This window comes from Kogia breviceps, chromosome 1, assembly GCF_026419965.1.
Source record: "Kogia breviceps isolate mKogBre1 chromosome 1, mKogBre1 haplotype 1, whole genome shotgun sequence".
Taxonomy (NCBI): domain Eukaryota; kingdom Metazoa; phylum Chordata; class Mammalia; order Artiodactyla; family Physeteridae; genus Kogia; species Kogia breviceps.
In genome coordinates this window covers 101,160,842-101,177,702 of record NC_081310.1, presented here as the reverse complement: position 1 = coordinate 101,177,702, position 16,861 = coordinate 101,160,842, and the positions used below count along the sequence as shown (strand labels likewise).

The 16,861-nt window shown below is 38.0% G+C and overlaps 1 protein-coding gene across 3 annotated transcripts in view; it reads right to left on the bottom strand.

Annotated features, from left to right (window-relative positions):
- ABCD3 (ATP binding cassette subfamily D member 3) overlaps positions 1 to 16,380 on the bottom strand; it is an 81,944-nt gene extending 65,564 nt beyond the window's left edge. The window contains exon 1 of one of the 3 annotated variants that reach the window (XR_010841750.1): positions 15,856 to 16,086. Coding sequence is in view for 2 of the 3 variants with exons in the window: in XM_059069945.2 (XP_058925928.1) it covers positions 15,856 to 15,965 (110 nt within the window). In the remaining variant the exon portion in view is untranslated. Of the gene's footprint in view, positions 1 to 15,855 lie in introns of all 3 variants that reach the window. The other 2 variants (XM_059069945.2, XM_059069952.2) reach the window with 2 other exon arrangements.
- Between the last annotated feature and the right edge of the window lie 481 nt (positions 16,381 to 16,861).

The following is a 16,861-nucleotide window of genomic DNA, read 5'->3' as shown; positions in this document are numbered from 1 at the left end:
TTAGAAAATTCTCATCGAACTTTAGGACCCTGCAGATGAATCATTAGACCCATTATCTCTAGGCCCTAGAGATACTACTCTAGAACACCTCGGTCAAAACCATGATATCAGCTATCACCCATTCTCTAATGACTCCCCAAATCTCTAGTTCCCTCATCTTTCCTAAGCTCCTTACTTGAATATCTATTTTTTTTAATAAGGTATCTGTACCTGGATCTACTGAAATCATTTTAAACTCAACATGCATTCTATGTCTGAACTTACCTTTCCATTCCAAATCTACCTTCCCACCTTCTCATTCTGAGCTAGGCCCTAACTCAGTGAATGTACCTTCTTCTATCCAATCACCCAAGCCACAAACTTGGGAATTATTCTTAGATATTCTCCCTTTCTCATACTCTCCCTATCCAATCTCTCTCCATGCTCTCCTTTTTCTCTATTGCAACGACTTCAGTTCAGGCTATCAAAATTTCTCATGTAAACTAACAATTTTCTCACCGCTTTCTAAGTAGGTTCCTTATCATTTCTATTGTCCCCCAATTCACTTCCTTAGCCATATCAAATATAGCTGTGTGTGTCGGGGGGGGGGGGGCACACATGCACACGCACACAACCAAAGTCAACCAGGGCCCAGAAATGATGAAGACCTGAACAAAGGTGGTGGCTATGGAAATGGAGAGATGAAAGAAAATTGCTAGAAATAACAGGGTGAGGGAATAGATAAGAGCTAAGACCTAACTGAATATGGAAATGAGAGAAGAGCAAAGAATTAAAGAACTATGTAAAGATACAGGAGGTATTAGAAACCTTCCGCTCCACACTTATGCCCTGAAAGGCATAAGTGTTTCACAAACAGTTTGCACCCTAAGCGACCCGAGGACAGTCATTCCATTTACCATAAAAAAGAATAACAGTAGAAGCATTCAGGGAAATAATAATTGGACTCATTATAAATGTGTTAAATTTCAGGATCCAATAAGATAACTATATGGAATTGTCCAGAAGATTTTTTTTTTTAAGTTTAGATTTGAAGTTCAAGAGTGGAGATGTTGATTTGAAAGGACTTAACATGACAATACTGTGAATATACAATGATATAACTCCTTTGGGAAACAAAAATATGAAATCTGAAATGTGAGTCTTGCAACTGTTTATTAAGCTACTGTACTAAAAATTTTAGTACGTGCTCTTAAGAAACTTGGTTTAAGTTGTTCCCTGACTGATACTGCTCCCAGGTACTTTAACAAGTAAACTTTCCTCTTAAAATGAAAGTACGTTTACTATAAGCCTCAAAATTATTCCTACAAGTAATTTTAAATAAAATGTCTAGACCATAATCAAAATAACCAAGCATGCAGGAAACTACACTCCATAACCAAGAACCAGTAGAAATTACAGAAAACAGGAGCAGACCCAAAAAGATTTCAGATGTTGGAATTTCCAAACATACCCTATAAAACAATGCAGACTATATTTAAAGAAATAAATAGATAAAATAAAACAAAGATATCTACCAAGATAAGGAAATAATAAAAAGCTACACAGACTTAAGAAAACCAAATGGAATTCTTAAAAATAAAAATACAATTAAAATTAAATATTTAATCAATAGGTTTACTAGATTTCACACAGCTGAAGAGAAAATTAATAATCTAGCAGCTAAGTCAGAATTGACTATACAGAGTATAGAAAGGAGAAAACAAAAAGACAGAAAACAAAGAAATAAGAGACAGTGGTTACAATAAGACGATCTTAGTTGGTGTCCAAGAAGAATAAAGACAAGGCATAGGTAATGGCCAAGTATATTCCAAAATGGAAGAAAGACACCAATCCACAAAAATTAAAGGCCCAGTGAATTCTAAGCAAGACAGATAAAAAATAAATCCACACCTAAGCAAATCATAGTGAGCTTCAGAAAACCAAAGACAAACATAAATCCTTAAAAGCCTCTACGGGAGCAAAAAAGAATGATTACCTTCAAAGCAGCAACAGTTACAAACTAACAGTTGACTTCTCAACATTAATAATGGAAACCAGAATATTGTGGAATCAAATCTTCAATGTGCAAAAAGAAAATTACTGCCAATCTAGAATTAAACATTCAGGAAAAAAGACACTTACATGAATGAAGGCAAATAAAGACATTCCCTGGCAACATGGAGAGGGTTCATCATCAGCAGATTATACTAAAGAAATTTATAAAGGACATATTATGGGGGAGAGGAGGGTTGATCTCAGTTGAAAGGTATAGATTGCAAGAAGGAATGGAAAGCAAAGAATGTGGTAAATATATAACTAACTCTAAGTAAATATTATATAAAACAATAATAATAATGTCTTACAGTACTAAAAAAAAAAACCACAACAAATGCATCTAAATAAGGAGGAAAAGTTAATGCGGTCACTGCTCTGAAGTCCTTTTACTGCCTGGGAGAATGATGAAGTATTTCTTATTGATTAATGTTTAGACTTGAAAAGGTAAACAGATGGCAAAATTTCTAGGGTAACCAGTAAAATTTTTTTTTTAATTTATATAGAGAATAACTTCCAAACAACTAAAAGAGGTAAAAACAAAATGAGGAAAAAAAGAAATCAATACTCTAACCACAAAGCAATTATGCTGGTAATTAACAGCAAAAAGAAAAATTCCCAAATGTTTTAAAATTCTGGTATATTAAATACTGAGACAAATTCCTAAAAAGGAGGGATCTTTTTTCCCACCCTTGAATCTGGGCCAGGCTTGTGACTTGCTCTAGCCAACAGAATGGGTGGAAGCCTTTCTGCTTTCACCCTGGCTTCTTGGAATGCTGAACTGAGACTACCATGTGAGGAACTGCTATAGCCTACTGAATGATATAGTCACTTAGATGAAAATCAAGGCATCCCAGCCACCAGCCAGCACCAACTACCAGATATGAACCTTCCAGTGCAGCCAATCCTCTACTGGGTTCCTCATAAGGGAACCCAAACAAAACAAGCAAAGGAACTACCCAGCCATCCATAGAAATAAGGGGGAAAATATAACTGTTGGGGTGGTTTGTTATACAACAATAGGTAACTGACATAAATAAAGAGATTCGCTTTCGTTTGTGAAAAGTCATGGGTCAAAGAAATTTTTAAAATATTTGAAACGAATGATATACATATCAAATGATACGTTTACAACATAAGAGTTTACATATCAAAAAAACTGTGGGATGCAACTAAACAGTGCTTAGAGAACTTTATAACCTTAAACGAATACATTAGAAAAGACTGAAAATTCATCATCTATGTGAATATTAGAAAAAGAACAAAATTAACTGAAGTATAAATAAAATAATACAGATAAAAGCAAATAAAAGTGAAATAAAAGACACTCAACAGAGGTAAAGCAAAACTGAAAGTTAGATTTTTTTAAAAGTTGACACATGTTACAAACTCATGGCAAGATTGATCAAAAAAAAGGGCACTATAACCAATTTTAGAAATTAATCTATAAATTAGATGAAATCCTCATCAAAATCCCAACATGCTGATTCTAAAATTTAAATAGAAATAAAACCAATGCAAGAGTTGATAACTGAGGCACATTTCATATTTTTATAAGATTCACTGCATTCATAAAGGTTCCTCCAAAGCATCTATAAGAGAGCATTAACTACTTATTTACAAGTAGTGAATCATTAGGTTCATAATGACACTTAAGAAGAATTCATTGGTCACCTCCAGAGAATAACAAGAAACTGATGTATAATAAAGAAGCAAATATCCATCCTGCCTTTCCTAACTGAACTGTACCACTGGGGAATCAAATAGATGAAGAAAACGTCCTTTTTACAGAAGCATTCCACCTTATAAATGAAATAATAACCAAATTCAAATATCACCATTTTGTAAGCCCTAATAAACTCATTGTTCTAGGTATCAAATATCAGTGGCTGCTCAAATCAGAAAAAAGAAACCACCAGACATTATATACCTCATGACAGAGAGTATATCACATCAACACCTAGGAAGAATTCTTGTCCAAAAAATAAAAACAAAATCTAAACTTGATCAAGCTTGTAGATCCAACTAGCAATTTACAGGAAATACAGAGAATGAAGAAAAATTATACAACTGGCATAATCCAAATTACAGAATATGTATAGGTGAAAACACCTGGTTGCTTCAACAAATAAACTATAACAAAGGGGAAAGAGAAATGGCATGCAGACTCATAGATTAAGAGAGACTTGAACAAAAAATCCCACAAATACATCTGAATTATAGTGCTCAGGAGCACACCTTTGGGTGATAAAATTATAAAGAAATGCAAAAATGTAATTACTATAGAAGTCAGGATAGTACAGGGAAGGGGCGTGACTGGGAAGGGGCATGTGGCTTCTGGGTGGATGGCAAAGATATTTCTTGACCTGGGTGGCAGTTACAAAAAAAGTCATTGATTTATATATGTGTTTTATGCACTTTTCTATATTTCCTGTATAATATACAATAAAAATGTTTTAAAAATCTTGAGTGTTTCACCATGACTATATTTTAAAATTAATATACTACAATAAAATTGTTACTCTAACAATTAACATAACTTTGAATTTAACATAAGACTTTTTCTTAGCCCCTGAATGATTCTTGACTGTTCTTTTGAATCTGAAACCGAGTTCCCTTACTGAGTTTATGATTACTCTCTCTATCCAATTCGTTTTTTTTTTTTTTTTTTTTTTTTTTGTGGTACGCGGGCCTCTCACAGTTGTGGCCTCTCCCGTTGCGGAGCACAGGCTCCGGACGCGCAGGCTCAGCGGCCATGGCTCACGGGCCCCGCCACTCTGCGGCATGTGGGATCTTCCCGGACCAGGGCACGAACCCGTGTCCCCTGCATCGGCAGGCGGACTCTCAACCACTGCTCCACCAGGGAAGCCCTATCCAATTCTTTATTACCTTTTTTGTCCCCTCTGACCTCAATCCTGTGCTAACTGAACACTAATCAACCAGAGTCAGATGACGAAAACTGCTATTGTCGATAACATCGTTAATGTACTAAAATTGCTATTATATATATATCATCATTAACATACAAACCCAGGTTGTTTCTCCAGGGCAAGATGAGCTAATGGACCCCCAAGCCACGGACCACCTGGTCTGAGCCTCATAAACCAGAACATCCCTACTCCCGAAACTATGATGAAGAAATGTCACAAGATGATGATTAGTCCCAGCTTTCGTTCTTCCCCTTCAAAAAAAAAAAAAAAAAATCCCAAGATGGAGTGGATCTGAAGCTTTTCTCTCACTCTCTTGCTTGCCCCCGTGCAATAAACGCTTACTTTGCTGAAAATACCTGCTGTCAAGAGTTTGGCTTTCTGTCCATGGGCACATGAGGCCTTGCTTGGTTACAAATCTAAGTATATCTGAAGGATCTGATATAAAAATGTTTTATTCTGTCTTTTCACCTCCACATGGCTAATTCAAATATAAGAACTCTTATAATCAGGTACCATTTTTTTTTTTTTTTTTTTTTTTTGGTGGTACGCGGGCCTCTCACTGCTGTGGCCTCTCCCTTTGCGGAGCACAGGCTCCGGACGCGCAGGCCCAGCGGCCATGGCTCACGGGCCCAGCAGCTCCGCGGCATGTGGGATCTTCCCGGACCGGGGCACGAACCCGTGTCCCCTGCATCCGCAGGCGGACTCTCAACCACTGCGCCACCAGGGAAGCCCTCAGGTACCATTTTTACCATTCTGATTACTCACCTATAAAATCAAGATAATAAAACAACTATCTCAAAAGACTGTTGTGAGGAATAAATGCAAAATATTTAGAAACTATAATATGGCAAGTGTTCAATAAAATAGTTAATAGTAAGGTTACCAGCTTCATGTCTTTGCAGTCCCTTCTTCTCAAATCATAACTCCACTAACGCCATGCCGTTGCTCATGCTATTTTCTCTACCTAGAATGCCTTTTACACCTTATCTCAAGATCAGGCACAAAAGTGAACCTCCCCAGGTAACAACCAAAACAATCAAACATTCCCAATTCAGTGCTCCCTCCCACAAAATTATTATTAGACCACAGGTCTAGTCATAGTGACTTGTACGACTTTTCTATGTATTTGTATTTCCACAAGACAGGGGTTAGAAATAATGTTCATCAATTTGGTATCTCAATGCCTAGCCTAATGACATACAAGAAGCATTTAACAGAATGTACTGGATAAACATTGTATTTCCTTCCACACTGAAATTTTCTTCAATGAAGTAAGGGGAAGTAGCTATTTTGTTGAGCCAGTGATAAAATACACAGAGAAATGTATTCACTCATCAATAGTTAAATTGGAAATTATCTGATACTTACATTAAAAATGGGATCATTTCATTGATTCTGTCCTACACTTGCCTCCCCCCGTGCCTCCACTGCTTTACTAAACAACACATTTTGGGCATTACTGCAGGGGAAAGAAAACGAATACCATAGTTGGAAACACCTTAAATCTAATTTCCTGATGCAACAAAATTGTATCACAGGTAAATGGAGAATAATATTTTAAATAAAATATACCAGGAGTTTCTTTTTTTAACTAGAAATTTGGTGTGAAATGTCCAGACACAGGATTCTCTCTTTTAATAGTCTGTGGGTTTCTTAACAGCAAAAATCTTGCCTAATTTAATTTTTAATCTTCCCAAGTGCCCAATACAAAACTAAAATGAAATGGGTTCTGTCTTCTCTCACTACAGGATCCATCTAGGAAACAGACCTAATCTCATTCACTACTGTGTGTCCTCAGCACCTAGCACTAAATGTTGAATGAAGGTACAGACTTGTATCATACCCCCCAACTCTCGAGAACAGGACCTTTTTTTCATCTCTATAAACCCAGCATCTGACATGTAGCAGGCACGAGATGTTTTGTGAGTTAATGCATGATCTTTGGGTCCCTTTCTGTGAGTGGTTCATTGACTCCCATGCCACCCTACTTCCTCCAGTCCTCGCTCTGGAATGAGGAAAAGATCTGATTCTACCTCAACTTAAGTTAACCTCTAAGATATAATGAAGAAAGAATGACAGTAACACTGAATATGGAGTCAGAAGATTGAGTTTGATGTAAATTACCATGAAGCATTTTTATAAGCAAATTAAAAACATGCATAGTAAAAAGGAAATGTAACAATATGCCAATACCATATTAATCAAAGCTAAGATGTGTCGGCTGTAAATTGCATCCGAATTTCAGAGAAGCTGAAATGTAAAAAAGTCCTAATCACTAAAGTATGATAAATTTATAGGACCATACTTTTTCCTTCTGAGGAGACACTATATGTCTTGTTGCTTACTTCATAGGTTCATGAAAGTGTAAATGTTTTAAATAGCGACATGCAGTGACCTATAGACACAGTATGCCGATTAAATAACTAAATTATGATTTACCTAGAGAAGCTGCCTCATTCCACATAGTACATTTATTTTTAATGCCAACAGATAACTTGGCACTAAATTAATGCCAATAGGTAACTTCTTAAGCAGAGAGTAAATCATACGACCCATGTTTATGTCTATTATTGTGGTATGTGAGATTGTTACGTCTATTCACAGATATCAAATTAGCTGAATGCTTTGATGAGCTTTATTTTCAATTTTATACTTTATTAACTTAATTGTAATCATTCAGGACTGGTAATTAGCCAAACAACAAATGCATGGTTTTTTAAAAAAAAAAACATCTTTACCACACTCACTAGTTTTATCTAACAAGGCTTCAAACTACCTTAATATGCATAATAGTTCCCAATGAAGCGCACAACCATCAGTTATCCAGACCATTTTATCCTAATGCTTATGGAAGGCTATATTCTTAAAAGAGATGCCTAAAACAAAAGTTATTTCCTCATAAAAAGAATGTTATGATAAAAGCCATATTCTTAAGCAAGGGCCTTAAGTCTAATTTTTTGTAGAAATGACTACAAATGTCATTTATAAACAACTCTAACATTCTGTAAAAAAATCACTCCAAAAAAATAACAATAAGCAAATACAGTGCCCATTTTGCATAAAATTTAATTTGCCATATGTAACTCTAAAGAAAATTATATAAAGAGCGCCTATCTTTCTTCTTCATAACTCCAGTTTAGGGAATTCCCTGGGAGTCCAATGGTTAGGACTCCATGCTTCCACTGCAGTGGGCATGGGCTCAATCCCTGGTCAGCGAGCTAAGATCCTGCAAGCTGCGTGGTGAGGCCAATAAAATAATAACAATAATAATTCCAGCTTATATTTTATTGCAACAGATTAGAAGGTGGTGATAGTCATCATCCATGACCGAAAAAGGAAGACCATTCCATTTTACATACTGGCCCGGTATGGATCAAATGCCTAACCCTACATGATGTCAGAGTGCCAAATATCACCAGAAGGAAAGGTGTGAAAAGGTACCAGGTAAGTTAAAGATGAGAACCAATACAACCCCCAAAAGGTATCATTTAAAAGAAAGATTATAGTGATATAAATACATTGTTCTATACTTAGTCCTGTCCAATAACTTATTGACAAAATATACAGAAAGAATACTAATTAAATGTGCAGGATCTACTGTATAGCACAGGGAACTCTACTCAATGTCTTAGGTGACCTAAATGGGAAGGAAATCCAAAAAAGAGGGGATATATGTATATGTATATGTATACCTGATTCGTTTTGCTATACAGTAGAAACTAATACAACATTGTAAAGCAACTATACTCCAATAAAAATTTTTTTTTAAATGTGCATGAAGAAAAAAATTTTAGGAGAAGGTGATGTGCCCAAACAAAGATAAGTTGTAAATACCCACACCCAGGTTTAAAATAAAAAAATCAAACACAGCAAGCTAAGAAGGGGAAAGGAAGGGAAAACAATTGTGCAAGCTAAAATATGAGTGAAGAATACTGTCACAAAAATGAATGTAACCTCCCCTATTTTAACAAAAGTTTTGGATTTACAAAGCAGGTAACAGCCCACTCCACTCTGTCAGTCAGACCACACTCAGAATGAATTCAGTTTCAGACCTCATATTCAGGTAGCAACAACTGAAAAAACACAGAGGACTGAAACCATGTCACATAAAAGTAACTTAAATACTTTCCAACTCTGAATGAGTCTATCAATTCGAAAGGTTTCTTTAGGGAGATTTTCGTGGGCATATTTGAGGAAATTTTTATGAAGGCTCAATAGTTACTGAGAACCTAACAATGGGATGTTTTGCTGTCCTTTGGCAAGCACAGGGAAAGCTAAAGCTATCTTTTATTTACTGAGCTTTGTTCCAGCTACTGAGTTAGGACATTTTCTCATTTAATCCTCACAACTACTGATTAAGTAAATACTATTATCCCTGGTTCTACAGATGAGAAAACTGAGGTTCAAAGAGGTTGACTTAAAAAAAAAAAGAGGTTGAGTAAATTGACCAAGATCACAGGTCTAGCAGACGGCTGAATAAAAACCTGAACCCATATCTAACACCAAAGACCAGGTTCTATACTATGCTGAATGCCTCCATAATAAAGACAGGTTTCTGCATACAAAAATATGCATTCTTGGAAATTAAAATAATCCTGAAACATTATTTTACATCTCTAAAGTAGTTCCCCCTCCAAAAAAATTCAAACATCCCTTAATGATGGTTAGAGAATTAAATTAGCACTCATTCATAGTATTCTATGGCACAATTCTTAAAAAGTAATAAGTGGAATTTGTGTAGCTCCAGAATGTTTATGTTTTCCTTTTCCACAAACACAAAAGAAAGCTTATAACCTTCATTCACTAAGCCTAATTCTGGCAATTTATTCCAAGGAAATAATTCAGCAGAGAGAAATGTTCACTCACAAACACACATAGTATTATCTGTAAAAATTACAGAAGCAATCTAGATACCAAATATTTAAGGGTAAAATAAATTATGATATAGTCACACAAAGGAGTATTTATGTACTTCTTTTAAAATATAGTAATGAGGTTCATGTAGAAACACAGAAATGATGTCTATGCTTTAAATGAAAATAGCAAACCATGTATATAACTGTGTAAAAATATATGCATACAAATAATAAAAGGTAATAAAAACAATATGTGTGTTATGCTGATATTATGCATGATTTTTTAATAGATCTTTATTGGAGTATAACTGTTTCACAAAACTGTGTTAGTGTCTGTTGTACACCGAAGTACATGATTTTTAATTTCTTAAAATTGTCTTTAATGTTTCCACTCTATTGTTAACTGTCAAAAGCAGGTTATAAAATAATGATACTAGTTTTATAAATTTCTAAGACTTGCTTTACCCATGCATATAGAAGTGGCCCGGCTCCTAAAGAGCTCATAATATACTTCAGGAGACAACATTTACATTTGTAGCAAGAAAAAAATTGTTATTTAAGACAAACAATAACCACAGCTCTAATAAAATGGGGGGGGGAAACAGTGAGGATGTATGGGGAAAGAGAATTCCAGGCAGGGGAATAGCAACTGCAAAAGCCCTAAAATGGAATGCCTGGCCAATGATGCTAATGTGCCCAAATCTGAGAAGTTTAATTATAATAATTAAACAGTCAGTACCCAGTTACCCCCAGCATACCACAGACAGCTGCACAGTTCTGAGAACATGACCTGCATCAGTTGGTTTCTGTATAGAGCTGCTTTTCCTGGCAAATCCTTTAAGGCCTTCTTTACCTATAGCTGCTTAAGCATCTCCTTTTTATTCTGAGGATCCATATGGCGATGAACCCTATAACATCCACTCACGGTTCATCCTAAGGGTCTCATGCAACTCCAGCCCCTCACCTGACACACGCCTGTACTTTGCAGAACATTCAGTGAGCCTGTGAAACTGAGAAAAGTGAAGCCAGCCCCTTCTAAAGCTTGATATGAAAGGAGCAGATCTCAAGAAGGAAAGCTGAATTCAGTATGCAGGAAAGCTGTAGGGAGGTTAGTGGGGAGAGAGTACAGGGAGTAGAAGCTAGAGATATGAAAACATCCAAGGGGTACAGAAAAGACCCAGCAACAGGCCACAGGGCTGAGGCTCAGGGGAAAATAGCAAACAAATTTCCAACAGTGGGAATGTACAAGAAACTTGTAAATAAAAGAACTTCTCCATTTTAAGCTGTTCCCTATGTTGCAATATAATCCCTGCCACTACTCCCAAATTTTCAGTAAAGCTCTACTACAAATACCTGCTTTGTGACTGGTGCTTTGGAGGAATCAAGGCAGATACCAAAATGACAGGCTCAAGAGACAACATACAAGTGGGATCTAAAACAGAGCAGAAGCATAGAAGTAAGGCATGACTAAGAGAAACACAAGCTCCCTGAAACTCTCCAAAAATATTTGGTTATTCCTACCATCTATAGATTGGGGCTTGGAAAAGGGACAAAGGAGCACCCCGTAAGCTGGTGGACATGGCTACACTCTGATGGCTAACAACTAGATCATACCCAGTCAAACAATTAATAGATGAAAAAAGAAAAGTACCTAAATACATGGTTCATAAGATTAAAAGGGGGTTGTTTAAAATTACTTCATGGAGAAGGTGACCTTGACATAATCCTTAAAGGATAAGAGTTGAAGAACAGAGGATACAGGAAGAGATATTCCAGGTATGGCTAAAATCATGAATAAGGCTCCAAAGCCAGGAATGAGTGTGGCCTGTTCAGAAAACAGTGCAGAAACTGGCCTATTTGGAACAGAGAGTAGTCACTGGCAGGCAATGGAATAAAAGATTAGCCAGGTAAGGTGAGACCAGATAAAGGAAGGTTCTGAAATCCAGGAAGAGAAATCTGAACTTTGACAAGCATTCATGGGAAGAGAAAGAAAACTGCTTTGTTCTGTTTCTGTTCTTTGTTTGGTTTTTTTAAGATCATAAAATAGTTTGGCTATGTAGACTGGTCTCTTCCCTGCCTTCTAAAACTGGCCCACTGATTTCCTACCCTTCCCTACCCCCAGTTCCTGTTATATAATCTCAGGTACACAACTATCACTTCTCTGAAGATAATGCCTTTACTCAAGTTTGTACTAGTACCCCATCTCCAACTGCCTGTCAGACAATTACCCTTAAAAATTCTTCAACTATCCTACATCATTTGTCCACCCTATAAATACTTACTGAATGTCTATCCTATGACATGTGCAGACTAGGAATTTAAAGATGACTCAGTCCATGCCCTCCAGAAACTCACAGTCTGATGCAGGTAGAAGCCAAAAAAATAAACTATCATAGAGTGGTAACTAGAGTAGGGGAATGCTGAGAGCAGAGGACAACAACATCAGTTTGGAGATCAGGAAAAGACAGGCAAGTGCTAACTGAACTGAGTCTTGAAGGAAAATAAACATCAAAGGGTGAGAAGAAATGGTGGGGATGACAGTGATTACAATAAGACCGCAACGGCTGGGCAGAGCCTGTCCTACTCAGAGTGTGTTAATTCCATATGGCTGGCTTAGTTGAAGTAGCAAAGGACCAGATCATGAACATCATTCACTCATGCTAAGAATTTTGTATTTTAGAATAGCTGAAAGATTTTAATGAAGAAATAACATGATTATATTTGTGTTTGGACTGAAAGAGTACCACCAAGCTTCTTCCTCCCATAAAATGCAACCAAAATCTGATAAGGGCTGCTACTGACATTCAATTTATCTCCAGTTATTCATTCTTACCCTCTTTCTAGGCTTAGCTCACATCCTTCATAAAACCTTCCCTAACTCTTCCCAAACACATTAATCTCTTCTTTTTCAGAATTTTTAAGGCATGACTGTCTGTACACTGCATTGTCATCATCTTACATTTTTAACTAATTCACACTTAAAGATGTCATTTTTTTTAATGTATGTGTAACACACACACACACACACACACACACACCTCTCCATCCCACAGCACCTAGTAATACAACATTCTGAAACAGATACTTCCTTTGAACTGAAAAACATGGTCTCCTTTATCCATGAGTAAAAAGATTCCACTATTCCCCATATAAATAATAAGCAAAATAAGATGTACAATTAAGCAAAACTAGGGTGAAAAAGGTTAGTACGGTGGTCATGTAGAATGAATACAGGAGAAATTTCTGGGGAGATGAAAATGTTCTAATTTATGAAAGGGATGTTATACTATTGTATCCATTTATTTTAAAAATGTACAAGATGTGTACAGTTCAATATATATAAATTTTCCCTAAAAATCTGTAAAAATAAGGGGTGGGGAGCAAGGAGCTTTAAGAAACAAGACTGATAAAATGTTAATGGTACTTCTTGTGTGAAGTGTATAGGAGGTCCATTACATTATTCTGCTTACTTTGAATATGTGTGAAATTTTCCATAATAAAAAGTATATTTCACCCAGTCAAATCATATATAACTAAAAAATTACTCAGAACATTAAATTACTCATTCTCCCAACGTCTGGAATAAAATGACACTGTAACTTTTAAAGTGATTTTATTATCTTTATTAACTATCTGGTTCTAAGGAATATCTTCTAAGACAAATCTACTGTCAATAGCATAGACAAATAAAGGTCAAGCAGTCACAGGTTCCTTAATTAGGCACTAGATAGTAAAATTAATTAGCCCTGTTACCAAAGCTACCCGAAAAGCCAGTAAAATACAAATAAAGGTCAAGCAGTCACAGGTTCCTTAATTAGGCACTAGATAGTAAAATTAATTAGCCCTGTTACCAAAGCTACCCGAAAAGCCAGTAAAATATAAAGTTAGAATTTTCTGATCTTCAAACTATGATGCCAAAGATAGCAACTGAAAGATATCCAAATGATTATGGAAGTATATTATCTAAAAAGATAGATTTGACACCATTCTTAATGGTTTTATAGTAATTCAACCATTTTACCTCAGTAAGTTAAACATCATGCTTATCTGCTCATAATTTGCATTCTCCTCCCAAAAACTAATGTGTAAAATGAAGGTTTTCCTCACTACTGCCAGTGCAAAAGATTAACAACAATCTTTTGTTCAGTAAATTAACTGTTGCATAAGTTAATCCCCCCAAAAGTTTACAAAGTTTCTCAAAAAGAGGTTTGTAAAGCATTTTATATAATAATGAATAAACACTTAAATTATTTAATAAAACTGATTGCATTATACCATCTTGCTATTATTGCTACTATTTCCCATTAGATTATGTTTAAAATTTCCCTCACTCAATAATCTATGGCCTTATTAATCAGTAACTACTTTAGCTGTGACTAGAAGGGACTTGAAGAGAGCTTCTGGGTTGCTGATAATATTTTTATCTGGGTGCAGATGAGGGTGATGATTACATGAGTGAGTTCTATTTGTGAAAACTCTTCAAGCTCTACACTTATGTGTATTTTTCTACAAGTATGCAATACTCCAATAAAACAAAGTTTTTAATTAAAAAAATCATAAAAGCAAGCCAGAGCTGTTAGAGCTGTCCTCAAATCCCCCTCCCCCATACTAAAACACCTGTTCTATGCACTAAAACACTTCCCTGCAAAAATGTAATTCAAAGTTATTTTATAGCATTCAGCATTTTCTACTGGCATATTCCCAGATAAGAACTTCCATTTGCAACTGGGAGATCAGAAAACACACAATCTAACAGAAAATTTTGTTTATATTTTCCAGAATAAATCATTTTAAAAGCAAACTGAAGAGAAGAAAAATGAATAGGTATTGTACTGTCCTGACAAAGAAGCAAATCATTTTCAACTTTGTTAAGCAGATTTAGGAACGAAAAGAAAGACCACTGCTTCAGACTAATAAGATAAAGAAGCCAGGGGAAGGTTAGTAAGAAATTCATGGGAAGGCAGGCCACTTGTCAACGTTTTAGTCCAAAATCTACTACTAAGAAGATATATTAGGCAAATCAAAACAGAAGGCAACAGTACCTGCCCAAAGAAATGAAATAAAATGGATGAAAGCACTATGCTAAGATTTAATATGAAATATCCAATAGTAGCAAGAATGCTTGGGAAGTAGCCTTTTCTCATTCATTTGCTGAAGGAAAGTGACTCCCAGCAAATAAAAAATTATGTCTTGTAACGCCACAACAGTAACTCAATTCTCTCTCTTCCTTCTCTAATCTTATAATCTCCCAAAGTTAAATTTAAACATTAAAATTCTCGAGGGAGAAGCAGCGGAATATAATCTAAAGGGATCTGTACCCTTATCTAGAACACACTTTCACGTTCCACCTGCGAGTCAGGGAAACGAACCTTGCCCTCCAAATACCTCGGAACCAATTCAGCTTTTCCGATGAAATGCTAGAGCGTTCACTGACCAACTCAAAGGGGACACCACTTTAGAAAGCAACTTTGCCAACTGGACCCAGGATAGTTCACACGAACCATCCTCGCGACTTTCAACAGCAACTACTAAGGAATCGTGCCAAACCTCACTCATCCAATGACCGAGACAACAGCCTCCAGCCTGGTGAGTCCAATCCCCATCCTCAAATCACACATACACGTCCACAAAGCAAATCCACGGTCTGTCAGGAGATGAGATGGCAAAACAAGAATACACTCATAAAGCTGATGCAAAAAGGAGGTGATGGTGTTGATGCAAAAAAGGGGAGGACATCAGGGGCGACGGCCTCGGGGCAGAGGCACGGGTTTGCTAGCGGGGCGCAGGAAAAAGATTCGCACACCCGGGGGCAGAGTGAGCGGCCGGACAGGCCGGCAGAGCGCAGGGAGCACGGGGGACGCCCGCGCCGCGGGGACACCGGACATCCTGACATTGGAGGCTGGCAGCTGCCGCAGCCGGCCCCCTCTCCGCTTGACCCCGCGGGGCCAAGGGACTCGTCCGCCGAGCGAAGAAGAAGAGAGCGTGGGGAGCTCACGTTCGGGCCCGGGAAGGCGGCGCGGCCACACGGGCCTTCTTACCCGTGCAGGCCGAGGGCGCGGCGCCGCCTGTGGAGCAGGCAAAGCAGCAGAAACGCGGCCCCCGCCAGCGAGGAGTTTCGCACGGTCAGGTACTTGCTGAAGGCCGCCATGGCACAGCCTGTGCTAGCGAGACGGGAGCAGGAACGGGAACGCGGCGGCGACTACCGTGGTGCAGGAAGCGCGGGGGAGACTGGGAGGAGAGGAGTGCGCGGGGAGCGGGCGGTGCCAGTCGCGCAGGACCGCCCCCTGGCGCGCGCCGCCGCAGCGGCCGCGCGCCGGAGCCCACCTCGGACTTTGGCTCGTGGGGAGCGCGCGCAGGCACCACGGAGGCTGGAAAAGTCCCGGGACGCGCTCTGCGCACGCGTGGACCTTCGCAGGGTCTCCGGGAACGCGGGCTCAGAGAGGGCCCTGGGCCTCCCTCCGCTGCTCCTGGCTACTGCTGGGTTAGTGTGTCGCCCCTGCCTCACCGCTACCCCCCACCTCCGCGGGCACACACGCGCAGGCTTTCACAAGAACTGGAAAAGCGGTCCTGGCCAGCGCCGGGGGCTTGGTGGGACCTGTCACTCCACCTCCAGGATGGGCCGTTACCACCCTCTTAAAGGAGCCAGGAAGAAGGGAAACGGCCCCGTCACAGAGCATTTACGCAAAACTAAGGGCACAGTAATCCTTTAGATGAAAACAGTTGTCGGGAACTCTCCGAGGTGTACGGAAATGTGGAAAGAATGACTACAAATCAAAACCCTTTTGCCAAGCCGGTGTTTTCTAAACCATAGATTATAATCTCTAGGGGATTGTGATATCGGTTTGATAGATGGAGACCACCACGGTTTTTTTTAATGAAATCTAAAAGAATAGAACACAATAGAACAATCTCAGAGTGCATTACATGTAAAGGAGTTGTTTTGAGAAATTTTTGTACCAGTCTTTTATATCTGTGTTCCGAGGAGTGATACAAAATGTATTTCTTAATGTGGATCTGATCAAACAAAAAGTTTGAGAAACACTG